Source organism: Cotesia glomerata, linkage group LG1, assembly GCF_020080835.1.
Source record: "Cotesia glomerata isolate CgM1 linkage group LG1, MPM_Cglom_v2.3, whole genome shotgun sequence".
NCBI classification, from domain to species: Eukaryota; Metazoa; Arthropoda; class Insecta; order Hymenoptera; family Braconidae; genus Cotesia; species Cotesia glomerata.
Window position 1 is genome coordinate 5,315,761 of NC_058158.1, and position 14,800 is coordinate 5,330,560.

The window sequence follows — 14,800 nt, forward strand, 5'->3', positions numbered from 1 at the left end:
CATTAATTTTTCCCTTGTTAATTCTCCCTCTAGTTCGCTCATCCACTTGCTTCTTGCTTGTTGCCCTTTTTCACTTATTAAAAATGGATAATAATTTTGGCTTTAATTTTTAGGGTAAAGTAATTGACAAAGAACTTCTTAATGCCATAAAGCCAACTCCTAAATTACGTAATAAGACTGCATCGGCTCGTCCACGACCGAAAACAATCCACGTTGATCAAAGTTCGGAAATAGATTCTGGAGCTCTGACGCCTAGTCGCGGGAAAAAAGGTTCTTCCTCCAATCTCAGTACAGGTAAGTTCGCCGTTTATTTATTTCTTTAAGTGTCTCTAAAAAATAAATTTTTTTTCATTTAGTACAAGTATATACTCATATTGTGATTTATAATATAATTTTTTTCCAAAAGTAACGTCCATGTTATTTTAAATGTATTGCATCGTACTCTGCATGTGTAAATTATTTGAATACCATGATTAATTTTTTTGTTATTTTATTTTTGACAAAACTTTAAATAATTTTTTTTTTTATTTTGTTTGAAAAGTTGTTATCACAACTCTACTCCACAAAAATATCACAAGCTCTAGATTTTTGGCTTACTGTTGCTGAAAAAAATGAAAATGTTTTGTCAAGTGTAGGTTTGTTTTATGAATAGCATAGAGTTGGGTAGATAAGAAAAATAAGTGAAGTAGGGTAGAAAATCAGAGCTGTTGATAATTTTTTTTTGGCACTAACACACTTACTGTAGCGACGCTGATCTCACCAACGATGAAACGAGATTACTTCAGAGGCTCACAGGACACACTTACTGCTGCCCATTTCGATGACCGTCGCGCCGGCCTCTTCTCTAGGGGTGGCAGTCTCAAGGGTACGCACACACGCACTCTATCACTCACATTTTTATTTTATTATCCTTTACCTACAATTAATTTCATCTAACATTATTTATTTTTATTTACTTTTTTCCGAGGTCGTTTGTTAGTTTCAAATTAATTAAAAATAAATTTAAAGTCGTTAATGCAAGCGGTTGTATATATAATAAAAAATAAACTGACAAATAACTTTAAAAAATAATTAATTCAGTTCAAATGTAAGGAATATTTTTCATTTTTAAGAAACAAGTATCGTTATTAATAATCAGTCAAATTTTTTCAGTAAAAAATTTTATAAATTCACCGTTTGAATTATCAAGATTTTAAATATTATCATATTGTAAAAAAAACGTTCTTAATTATAAAAATAAATTGTTTACTAACAAAACCTCAAACATTAACACAATTTATTTTTATTTAATTAGCATGATCCTCCTAACTAAAGCAGTCGTAGATAGTCGTAGCAATTAGTTTAAATAAATAAAATTATACATAAATAATTATAATAATAATAATATAAATTGTAATAGTTATTGTTATTACCCTTATTTTAGTATCTTCTGTAGACTCACCTGATGACGGTAGAGGTTGTTCGCCTTGTCGAAGCTCAACGCAACTTGGACGCCGCGGATCTTACAAAACATCACGAGGTGGGTTTTAAATTTTATTATTTTATTATTAATTGATTAATTTTTTTTTCTTTATTATTATACTCCATTAGACTAGAGTGTTTTTTACAGTAGTATACATTTTTTATAGAGTTGGCTTAAATATTGTGATAGCTTACACAGGATGCAGCTCTAAAAGTCACAGAAGTTTAAGCGAATCCTTTATTTTTTATTTTTTATTTTTTATTTACGATTTAAGTAGAATTAGTACACAATTTATTTAAGTTGTATGCAATGTGTTTCTGCACCAAACTCGATTTATAAATTCCTGTGGAAATGGCTGGTAGTTAGAAAAATATATCCATTTATCGTAAGCTCAATAAACATGATAATAATATTAAATAAACTGTCTTAAATATAAATAAATAAAATTGACTAAATTGTAAAGGGCGTTGTTAAAAGGCTTGCGAGTGTAACAACGAAAAACATTGCATTATATTGCAGATACGCAGGAGCCTCAGCAACAGCCTAGAGGCAGGCCTAAATACTCAACTTACCAAAACTTTAAGGGAAGAAAGTCAAATTCGTTGATGAATTTGTGTGGTAAGAATTAAATACAACAAACAAACAAACAAACAAAATTTAACAATTACCAGTCAATTATTCGACATTTATCGTTTTAACGCTACATTTATATTTATTTACCCTCCATTATGTTAATTATATCCAGTCACTTATTAACATTTTATCTTCATTTAAATTAATCAGTAATCACAAATTATTCGTTTTGTTTTTTGGTCTTCATACACTATTGTAAGCTATTATTATTATTATTACTAGTAATTAGAGGCATGGTGAAGGACTTTAAGGCACAGGTGGAAGTATCACACATTACTTACCACTCACTCACACAACACTCGTGTTAACAATAAGTTATAAGTTACAGATGATAATTATTATTAATGATAATTTTGTTTTTATTTGTTTATTCACTTAATTTTTTTTTTTTTTTACATTAATTATTATGATGATCACTAGAATTTGAAATTCGTAGCTCGGTGGACGCTTACTGGGCTTTCAGCACTTGGTTGTGGCTATTATAATTTTACATGAATATATGTATATATTTCAGATTAATGTCATGGATCCGGTTATAACATTTATTAATTAATTAATTTGATGCGCGCTTATTATTATTTTTTTTTATTTTTGTTCACAGGTTGCTGTTTTACGCGATTAGAATTTTTAATTAATTATTTTTGAGCAATAAATTAATTTCGTTGTTAAAAAAAATTTTTTTTGAGGTATATGAAATGTTGAAAATATTTTTAAAAAATTTTATTGCTCGAATAATAATTAAAAAATCGATGTAAACTCACCGATGTATATTAAGCTAGTATTAATTAATTAATTAATCGTTAATCATTGTATCTAACTGGTGAAGGTTATTCATGATTGCGGTAAACAGAGCGGGAGTCATACATTTTTTTTAATAAATTTTTTTTTTTATTTTTTTAATAAAGACTCAAATAATTGTCGAATATTCCAAATTGATTGATTAATAAAAGATTAATAATAATTAATGGTGTCCATGCAGATACGGACAGCGGTTTGGGGCGAGCAACTCCTCCGAGAAGAGCACCCAGTCCTGGAATGGGAAGTACCAAACATTTGCCATCGCCGTCGGGACCTGGATCTCTTCCGCCTGGTCTTATGTCTAAACGACGGTTTGATGACGGCAGCAGTGACATCAGCAGCACGCCTAGTTCTATGATGGAGTACAATGGTAATTAGAAATTTTTTATTTTTAATTTTAAACTAACAACCTTGCAGTTACTATGTGACTGCCGTGACTTGTGATCTATAAATAAATGAAATTTTGCTTTATTAAATAATGATTTTCGTTAAAATGCACTGTACTTGCTTAACTGTTGACATTCTTAAAAATATAAGCTCATTCTAATGTTACACTCATCAAGAGCTTTCATTTGAGTACCCACATGCATTTTGATATATTTTTCATATATAGATATATATAATATATATAAATATATGAAAAATTGATGTGGGTACTCAAATGAAAGGTCTCGATGGGTGTAATGTCGGAGTGAGCTTATATCTTTAAAAATATCATTAGTTGACAAGATACAATGTCATTTTTTAGTTATTGACATTTTTTAAGATATAAGCTCATCCTGATGTTGCACTCATCAAGAGCTTTCATTTGAGTACCCACATGCATTTTGATATATTTTTCATATATATATATATATATGAAAAATTGATGTGGGTACTCAAATGAAAGGTCTCGATGAGTGTAATGTCGGGGTGAGCTTATATCTTTTAAAATGTCATTAGTTGACAAGATAGCTAAGTCAGTTCTTAATTATTGACATTTTTTAAGATATAAGTTCATCCTCATGTTGCACTCATCAAGAGTTTTCATTTGAGTACCCACATGCGTTTTAATATATTTTTGATGTATACATATATATAATATATATAAATATATGAAAAAAAGTTTGGAAAATCCAAAAGTGCACGACTCATAATGCTCATTTAATTATGAAATATAAAAAAAAAAAAAAAAAAACTTAAGTCGTTCAAAATTAATTGCCGAAAAAACAGCTGTAGTAGGAAGGTACTGCACAAGCGCCCCTGGTGGAATAAAATGTACATAATATCTGTAGATATATATTTATCATCATCCATGTTAATTTTACATGGATGTATATAGATATACAGTCTTGTAGTTTTCGTTTTTTATTAATTGTAATTAAACGACACTGAATTAATTAACCATTCGCATTCAGTGACCTACAATCGTCGATTAGAATTAAAAAAAAAAAATTTAACTCAAATAATTGATTTTTTCACAAGTTACAGTGTTTCCGGGGTTTCATACATGACGAACAGGAAAATTTTTTGACCTATTTTGATGTTTTTTTCCGTTTCTATTGCAGTAAATCAATTTTTAGAAAGTATGGAATTAATCTCCATTAAATTATCTCGACAATAGTATGCAAAATATCTTGATTCCGTGAACTAACAAGGCTATAATACTAAAAATAGTTGCTAAAATGAGGCGAAAAAAATTTTTCGATCGTAAAGCACTCTCTGATGCTTCGCATCATGAGTCGTGCAATTGATGTGGGTACTCAAATGAAAGGTCTCGATGAGTGTAATGTCGGGGTGAGCTTATATCTTTAAAAATGTCAATAATTCACAAGATACAAGATAATTTCTTAATTATGTATCTAGAGATAGAGTATTTTCGAATGCAGCTTAAATACTTATCATAATAAATTGAGTGTCGGTGAGAATGATATGAAATCTTGAAAAGGCACAAATTCAAGTCAACACCTTTGAATGACACTGCATTTCACTAAAAAAAAAAAAAAAAACGATTTTATTATATGACTATTCTGGTTACAAAATTTTTCTTATTCTCTTATTAATATAGATTATTCATAATGATATTCATTTTTTATTATTATTTAAAGGTCCTCGATTATACAAGCAACCAGCGACTAAATCGAATCGTGGAATAATGCTGAATGCTGTTGAGTATTGCGTATTCCCTGGATCGGTTAATAAAGAATCCAAGAGACGCGTACTGGAAGAAATTGGACGATCCGAAAGTAAACATTTTCTAATACTCTTCAGAGATGCTGGGTGCCAGTTTCGAGCACTTTATTCTTATTGTCCTGATAAGGAAGAAGTTACTAAGTTATGTGGCACTGGACCTAAACAAGTTATTGATAATATGTTTGATAAATTTTTCAAGTAAGTTTTTATAAAGAAAAAAAAAATGAATTTATTTGAAAATGTTTTTTTAAAAATTTTAAACATAAAAAAATTAAATATTTTCAGATACAATTCTGGTGGTAAATGTTTCTCTCAAGTGCATACAAAGCATCTGACTGTGACCATAGATGCCTTTACGATACACAATAGTCTTTGGCAAGGTAAAAAAGTAAATTTACCAAACAAAAAGGACATGGCTCTCGTCATATAGTTTATACACGATAAAAACTTTACCTCTAACGTTAAAAAAATATTAATTAACGCCTCCGTTATAGTTAATATTTTAATAAAAATCCATACGTTATGTTTTTATTCAATAAATATAAATTTAAATAACATCCTTATTAATTAATTAACTAACTGAGATAATTAATTAAGTAATTAACATGTATGTAATGTTATTTAAATATATATTTAAACATTTATTACTGACAGTTAAATATTCATGGCCTTGTGTTTATGTTATTGATGTATTTTTTACTACTTATATCGCGATATTAACACCGATATATAATTATTTTATGAGATTAATATGAACAATAGGAATTGTATGTTATTAATAAATAAATATTGCGCGGACTAACAGCATTAATCGTCGTAGTACTCTTTATACTGTCACAGATCTAAGTGCGCACTCTATTCGACGAGCACAATTCTCATTTAAAACTATATTATATTATTAATTATTATTGTTTAAAAAAATCCACGAGCTTCATTTTTTTATTTTATTTTTATTATTTAATTATTAAAAAAAAAAATAAATAAAAACCATTTGTACGTTAATATTTTGGAGTAATTAATAACGAACTTCCATTAAAGTAGATAATTCGACACATTGTTGTAATTTATCACTTATTATTTTTAGAGACTGTTGATCCGTTGTGAGTTTTTTTTTTTTTTTTTTTTTTTTTTTTTAATCAATTGCTGTTACTAAAAAGATTTTGCAAGAGTGAATATAAATGAATAATATTTTTTCTTATATAATAATAATAATAATAATAATAATAATAATAATAATAATTAGTAATAATTATTATTTTGAGAATACTCATATAAATTAATAGTCTCTCAATAGTCATATAATTTTTTGTTGTGATTGTTGAAATTAACAACGATTAGTGTGATTTAAGTAATTTAATTAAAATGTTGATTAAAATAATTATTAAATTTTACTCTGTATAAACAAGTTCATGGACATGAATTAGGTTTGTAAATAAAAACATTTGCTAATTAGTTGTGAAAAAAAATGTTTTAAATGCATACCAAATTAGCCTTAAATTTAATATTAGACTGAGCGTCATTATATTTTTGTCATGATCCGGTTTTTTTTTTTTTTTAATTTCTTTTTACAACACAAGGAATTTTTTTTTTTATTTTTCGTAGCAAATGACATTTAATTTTTGACCTTTTTATTTTATTTTTCGTAATTACTTAATTTTTTAATTGAAAAATCACGAAATTTTTATTAAGATATGTCTTCCTAAATTTATTCAATAACATAAAGAAGAGCAGTCAATTAAGTACTAACGCTTGGATATTTCAAATCGAGTGTGCAATCAGAAATATTACTTTTTTGTGCCATAAATTATAAGGCCGTAGTTTCAGTAAATAAAATTTTTACTCGAACGATTTTATTACAAATAACAAGTTAGCACGATAAATAATTCCATTTATTGTCCGATAGAAATATTGAAAGTCACATTTATGGAACTATTAGAAAAAAAAATCAAGGAATTTATATTTTGTTATTAATAATTGGTGCTTGATATATTTTTATTTACTTTTTTAGAGATTCCATAGTTGCGTCGCTAAAATTTAAAACATGTGCAAATTATGAATTTTTATTAAATTTCAATAATTTTTTATTCTCTATTAGTTTAAAATTTTGAAATATTTTTAACTTGAAAAAAAAAATTTTAGTCCTTACGTTAAATTATAAAGAAAAAAAAATGAGATATATACTGTATAGAATATAAACATAAATTAATTGTATTAATTGTTCTTTGCAAAAAAAAATGTTACCTTAGTTTTCTTAATTAAAATAAATTGATTAGCGTCTTTTAAACTAAAAAAAAAAAGTATTAAATATAATTTTTTAATCAATATTAACGATAAAAAGTTTTTTGACTTTTCGTTTTGATTTAAAAAAATTTATTACTTAAAATTTTTTATTTTCTTATTTTAAATCTAGAAAAAGTTTAAATATTTTAATCAATTAAAAAAAAAATCTCAAACATTTGCATATGACCAGCGTAAATAAAAACTGTTATAATACCTGACGTAATTGACATATCGAATCTCTGTACTTTTGAATTTCTGGGCAATATAGATCTAGTGAATTAAAAAAAAAAATCCAATAATTTAAAAACTACAAATAAATGCCTCGGAGGATTTATAACTTATATTCAATAGTTAATATCTTTAAATCTTTGTCAGGTTAATCATATGTTATATATAATAATTGATAATATTTAAAATAAGTATCGCGTATTTTCACAACAAAATTAATAATCGATTCCATGAATTGAGTAATAATAATAATAATAAAAATAAAAATAAAAATAATAAAAAATTTCAGTCCGATATGACAATATTGTTTATGCAGTTAATGCCATAAGAGAATAAAGAAAGAGAATTAAAAACAATAATAATTTTTACAATGCTCATTACAACGAGCTACTTGAGGTAATAAAACTTATTAAAGGTAAAGCCCTTATGTGACAGAGGGTTTAATATTTAGTCATTAATATTTAAGAAACTGGACAGTAAATATTATTAATATAAAAAAAAATCAGCTCGTAAAAGTGATTGCTTATGCTTGATAATTTATATTTTTCAATGAGAAAAATATTACTGGAGCTGTATAAAAAATATTAAGTTAATTTTTCATGCAAAAGAATGAAGAATTTAAATAAAAAATGTTATAAGTTATAATTAAAAAGAGAAAGAAAGAAGAGAAGAAATGAAAAGAGTTAATAAATGTACGATGTATGTGTATGTATGTTTGTGTGTAGATACGTTGCCGTAAACCGCGCTTACTAATAATAATTGATAATTAATGATTAATATTATTGATGGAAAAAAAAAAAAAAAAAAAAAAAAAAAAAACCAATTGCTCTTATATATGTAATAATTCTCAATTTTAATCGATATTAAAATAAAAACAAAGAGAATAAAAGAAAGTGGATGATATTGATCGAAAAGAGTTTTAAAATTATTAAACTATTATTGTCACGTAATAATTTTTCAATTTATCCGTGTCTGTAAATATTATGTTTTTATATATATACATTATTATAATTATTATTATTATAATTATAATTATGATTATAATATAAGCGCAACTTATTAATCGATGATGATATATATTTATTATTAAGTATATAAAGTAAAATTCGGGTCATATTTTACTGTTAGCATAATATGCAGCGAATGTCATCAATAAAAAGAAACATTATTAACCCATTTATTGTATTTTTCATTTATTTTGCTTACAAACATTTTTTTCAGGTATGTATAATTCACGTATGAAATTATTGTGATAGCTAAAAATGAAAAATAATAATCTTTTTTTTCTCAATTTATAGTGCAGCAATCAGGGAGTATAAATTTTTAAGGATTAAATATGCGCGAAAAAAATTATTGATTATTTAAGTGAAAGCTTGGAAAAAAAAGGATGAATTTGAAGAAAATTGCTTTCAATTGTAAGTATTTATTAAATTTATATATATTTATACATTGTGAGGTAAGCATACAAATCATACACCCATTGTAGTACGAATATTATCGAAGATTAACAACTTTTTTTAAAGGGCATAATTGCACCAGGTACAAATAAATGATTGTGATTCCCAGGTATGGATTCAAATTTTTTCATTCTGCTTCTACTCGTCACAAGCTCAAGACGATAGATTTTATAATTTTAAATAAATATTTTTAGTTAAAGTAAGTGATAATTATTCATTAAATAAAATTCAAGAGTATTTAGTAATTTATTTTATTTTTTGCAGTATAAAATCAATTAGATTTATTTCTCAACAGTGATTTAACATTTTACTAACTGCTAATAAAAGTAAGTGTTTACAATTTTTATAATTAAAATATATTTTTAAGTAATTTAATATATTTACATTATTTATTTCAGAGTTAATTCACAATCGTTTTATTATAAAAAAATGGCACGCCCGTTGTATGTAAATAATAATACTAAAAAAAAAATTATTGATCTTATGCGAGTTAATTTAACAGTAACTCCAAATCATCTAATTTTTTTAACAGTTTCTATATTAATATTAATAATACTTGTTATTTATTATTTATTTTATATGGATTTTTGTGCTGTTACATGTTCACTATAAGTTATATTTATCTTTCTTACAATTACAATTATTGAATCATTATTGAAAAACTAACTTCATTTATTTAATCGTAGATTCATTAAAGTAATTGTTTTTAACAATGAGATCTATGTTACAAAAGATTTATTGTACACATCACACTCATGTCGACGTAGTAACAAATCTTGTTATCACAGAATTTTTTGATGAGCTTCTAGTTGGTATCTTTACAAATTATTTAATATAGATAAATTTATTTAACATTGCACAACGGTAAAAACTGCTTTTTACAATTTTTTATTAGTGTTATATATTAAATTAATCTGCATCTTATTAAATAATTAAAGCTCTGGTTCTAGCACCACTTGTTACTTAATTATTTCATGTTATGTTATTATTAAATCACACTTTACTATATTTTAAATTTTAGATTTTAGCTTTTGGATTTTAGATTGTTTAAATATTTTAAATTAAATTAAGTTACATTACATTGAAAATTCTAGAAATTGACTTTTAGAACAATAACTGAAACGCGCGCCGTTGCTACATATTTCTTGCGGTAAGTAATAAAATAAACCAAACACATATGAGACATTATAGTTCGTACAAGAATTTTTTTACTTGAATTTTTTCGTCGAAAATACTATTGTCTTTTTTTAAGACCGCAAAAAAGATATTGAATTCGAGAAATTTCATACTCTTCTACTGCTTTATTATTCAAGTATTTATTATCCAGACTGTCATAAATATTTTATTATTTACTAGAACTACCTAATTTTTAATAGCTTTATTTAAACATACCGCAAATTTAAGTTAATAAGTTAAATTTTATATTTTGAAAAGTGAATTTTCCGTCAGATATATTACATGAGTATGATGCAAAATATAATAATTATTTATATTATAAATCTATTATTAGATATCTCCAACTAAATGTTCATTTAAAAAATTAAATAGTCTGTCAGTTATTAAAAATTTTAATTATAATTTATGACTATGATATTTGTATTTATTTAACATAAGGAAAATTTAACAATAATATTATTTGATAATACACAAGTTATTTAGTAAAAAACTTAGAAAAAAAAAGTAATTTTATTGTTATAATAATTGTATAATTTGTCAAGAATATAAACAAAAGATGATTGTATAGTTTTTTTTTTAACTAAAAATTTTTATTATTTTTTGTATTACGATGATTGAAAATTCTTGAATAATGATTGATAATAAATTTCGAGAAAGTATGACTAATTTTATTATTATCAATCGTCAAAGTCACTAACTCGTGTAAAATAATTATGTTAATCATACTGATCACTTACAAATCAACTTCCGAATTACATCATCCAGTTCAGTCTCTATAAAATAATTGATAAATAAAAAATTTCAAAAGCAATTTAACAGTACAGTATAATAAAATGAATAATTTTCATAGCATATAGAATTACTGCTCTAAAAAATAAATATTTTCAAAGATTTTTTTATTATTTATTAGACGAGTGCATGATAATCTGAGAATAATTATTTTTGAATGCTGATTTAATTAAAATGAAGGTAGTGATTGACTTCATCACATATGAGTTACCCAACGGAGTATTTGCGTTGAAAGAGTTTGGTATGTCGAGCATCGGGGAGGACGAAAACGGAAATTACCAGACATCTCATTATGTCTTCAAGTCGCCGTCCGATTGGTTAGAGTTACCACTTGAGTTTCAATTAACGTACAAAGAGCAATTTAAACACCACGGTATCCCGTGGGAGGCTGGTTCCACAGAGTACAATGACACGATACAAGTTATCTTCGAAGATCTGGAGTATGTTACTGGCATATTTGTTGATTCTCCCAAGTCAAAAGTTATCTTGGAAGATATAATTGGGAAAAGTAAACCAATCAGCCCGATAGAAGGCTTGACGTGGCTGAACAATAATCACAAAAGTACTCGCAAAGCTTGCAAAGTTCACCGAGGTGATAAATTTTACTGCGCTTACAATAATGCAAGGCGGATGTCTTTTTGGATGAAGGCTAATGAAGTTCTTGCTGAACTTATCGGTAGCAAGCCAACTATTACTATGATGAAACATATTAATATCAATAACACTTTTTAATATTTTGATAGATCACTATTAATAATTTATTTTAATTTTTTAATGATTCGCTAAATTAAACTGAGAAAGTAAAATTTTTTTTGAAAAAAATAACTAATGTTGTGATAAGAAATTAATTTGTTAAAAATTTTAAATAATGTTATTTCTTAGCTGAAGAAATAAAAATTTGTCTCACAGTAAATTTTTTGTTGAAAAAAAGTTTTTTTTCCAAATCAAAAAAATTTTTTTCAACAAATTAATTTCTTTTTACAAGAATGCCCATTTTTTTTCAAAAGAAATTTTTCCTCTCAGTGTTTTGAATAAATATGTTTGACAGAATTCATGATTATTTATTTATAATTAGATAATTACTGTAACGAAGCAATGAGCTTATAAAATATAAAGAAAGAACAAATCGAAAAATATAAAATTATATTGTTTTTTTTTTTTTCTTTTTTTTTTTATAGTTAAGCTCTGTTCAATTAACGAAGAAAATTATAATGTGTAAAATTAGAAAAATTTTTTTTCACAGTAAATTTTTTGTTAAAAAAAATTTTTTTTTCCGAATCAAAAAAATTTTTTTCAACAAATTAATTTCTTCTTACGAAAATACCCATTTTTCTTTTAAAGAAATTTTTTCTCAGTGTTTTAAATGAATATGTTTGACAGAATTCATGATTATTTATTTATAATTAGATAATTACTGTAACGAAGCAATGAGCTTATAAAATATAAAGAAAGAACAAATCGAAAAATATAAAATTATATTGTTTTTTTTTTTTTTTTTTTTTTTGTTAAGTTCTGTTCAATTACCAAAGAAAATTATAATGTGTAAAATTAGAAAAAAAGGGATCTTAATTAGTATAGATGATTTAAAATAATTAAAATAATTGCTTTTAATTTATAATCAAATTCATTGTTTTTATTTTCATCACATAATAGTGACATGTAGTATAAATTTGTTAATTATTTATGACAAATTAAAATATATATTACAATTCTTGTTCCTTATTACATTTATAATATAATAATAATAATTATGATAAAAGAAATTAATAAATTTATTATTACCTTCAAGCACATAAATATTAAAAATATTGTTTCTATAATATAAATATTGTACTTAACACTAATTGTAAAGATTGAAACGTACACTTTTTACAAGACTAACTCAGTCTAAAAGTTATATTATTATCATTAAAAAAAATGCTCAATTAAATACAAACGGTGCATTTAATAAATAATAAAAATTATAAACAATTACATCGGTTAAAGTAGTTTAAAGTTAGTAAGTATAAAATAGAAAAATTAAAATTTTACTATTGGAAGTTGAAAAAATTATCGCTACGGTAATTATCTACTAATTAAGTTTTTTAAAAATATCAATAAATAATAATGGATTAAATACTGATGTACAATGGCGTCTAATGACAGACATATAATTAACTCTACATATGGCAGTGTAAATAATTTATAATTTAAAAATTACGATCTGTTTATATAAAAAACATTGTTATTCTTTACAATGTGATGACTTTTGATCCCTATTTATTTGTATGGTCATTTAATTCCTTTATTTATTAACAATAACTATTTTTATAAATGTATTGAATTTTTTTACAAGATTTTACTTTGCTTTTTAGCATCTTTTGGCTTCGTTAAGTCTTACGTCTTATTTATTTCCGGTGATTTATAAATAAATCGCTTTTATAAGGATCAAATTACCTAAAAAAAGAACCGCGATTTTACATTTATTTATATGTATAAATTTATGAAAGTACTATTGTCATTACGACACAGTCTTTGGAAAAATTCCGGAAATTAAAAATTATTTTTAACTTTATATGTATAAATAAATATCTATTTATATATTTATTTATTCTATAAATTTAAAAATAAACTTTATTGAATAGGACATGAACTTAAGTGAATATTGTGTAACTCGGCCATATCAGTCCAATCTCTTCTTTCTCCACCAATCATAACGTTTCTTATGCAACCGTTAAAATGGTCGCGACTCATTAATGTCCCTTTTGGAGCTGATGCTGTAAAAAAAAAAAAAAAAATCAAAAAATAAATAATAATAGAAAATTTATAAAAAAAATTGATCAATTAATTACTTAATTAGAAAATTACCTGGCAATCCACCAATATACAAAGGACTAGACGCAGTGGAAATCATAAAGTGTTCATTGATAGTCGCCGGCAATCCGTACTTTTGATCTAAGTCATCAACTTTCAACGTCAACTCATCATCGTTATAAACAGCTTGTATCCTGTGCCACCTGTTATCGCAAATTGCATAGGGACTCGGAAAACTTTGTTCCACATACAGAGGACTCTTATCACCTAGATCCGCGGACATTATGACTTTTCCGTTGTGCAGTTCCAGGGACATTGAAGGCGAGCCATCGAACGCAGTTATTGATAACAGTACACCTGACAATTCCGATGTTCTAAATTCTAGTTGTAACTCCAATAAAGAATTCAACTCAAAATTCCTCTCTGAAATTTATAAATGATTAATTATTATACGAGCCTTCATTTAACCGTTCAGTACCCGCGCTATCAGATTTTTATTCATGCTCAGTTTCAATCTCAATTATTTATTTAACTTCAATTCAAATGAAAAATTGAATGTTACTTGAAAATTTTTTTATCTTTCTATAACTTTATATTCTTAAAATTTATGCAATAAAAACGTATCAAATTTTTTTAGAAATAACGAAAAAAAAAAAGATTTTTGAAGGATATGAGATTTTTCTCATAGCAAGAGCATTAAAGGTTGTTAAAAATCGAGCTATTCGACTCCCTACGGCGTAGATCGGCTCTTTTCGATAATCGCTTCACCGATATATTTGTTTAGATCGTATGTTAATTAACCCTTTAACGCTGAAATGGCCCTAAGTAACCCGCGTGGCAACGGAGTAGGGAGCGTGTAAAGTAAATGTAGAAGAGAGCGTTTCACTAAGATTGGGGGAAACGCCCAGAAGCGTTCGAGGGTTAAATGTAAGATTTTTTCATGAAATTAAAGTTAGCTGTCACTTGATCAATTTTTAATTTTATTTAACAATTAGATTAATTCTAAAAAATT

General features: G+C 25.4%; 2 protein-coding genes across 13 annotated transcripts in view; one reads left to right on the forward strand and one right to left on the reverse strand.

The window, feature by feature from the left end:
* The window catches only part of LOC123266949 (patronin), a 31,613-nt gene extending 25,082 nt beyond the window's left edge, over positions 1–6,531 (forward strand). For 7 of the 12 annotated variants that reach the window (XM_044731396.1, XM_044731411.1, XM_044731449.1 and 4 more), the window contains 7 exons: positions 114–294; positions 746–865; positions 1,424–1,519; positions 1,982–2,080; positions 3,075–3,263; positions 4,981–5,263; positions 5,351–6,531. In XM_044731396.1, coding sequence (XP_044587331.1) covers positions 114–294; positions 746–865; positions 1,424–1,519; positions 1,982–2,080; positions 3,075–3,263; positions 4,981–5,263; positions 5,351–5,495 — 1,113 coding nt within the window. In that variant the 3' untranslated portion in view covers positions 5,496–6,531. The remainder of the gene's footprint in view (positions 1–113; positions 295–745; positions 866–1,423; positions 1,520–1,981; positions 2,081–3,074; positions 3,264–4,980; positions 5,264–5,350) is intronic. The other 5 variants (XM_044731417.1, XM_044731432.1, XM_044731469.1 and 2 more) reach the window with 5 other exon arrangements.
* Positions 6,532–12,973: 6,442 nt separating this feature from the next.
* Positions 12,974–14,800, reverse strand: part of LOC123267014 (laminin subunit alpha-1) — an 86,139-nt gene continuing 84,312 nt past the window's right edge. The window contains exons 27-28 of the mRNA XM_044731488.1: positions 13,843–14,211; positions 12,974–13,751 (exon numbers count right to left, since the gene is read on the reverse strand). Of these exons, the coding sequence (XP_044587423.1) occupies positions 13,609–13,751; positions 13,843–14,211 (512 nt within the window). The 3' untranslated portion in view covers positions 12,974–13,608. The remainder of the gene's footprint in view (positions 13,752–13,842; positions 14,212–14,800) is intronic.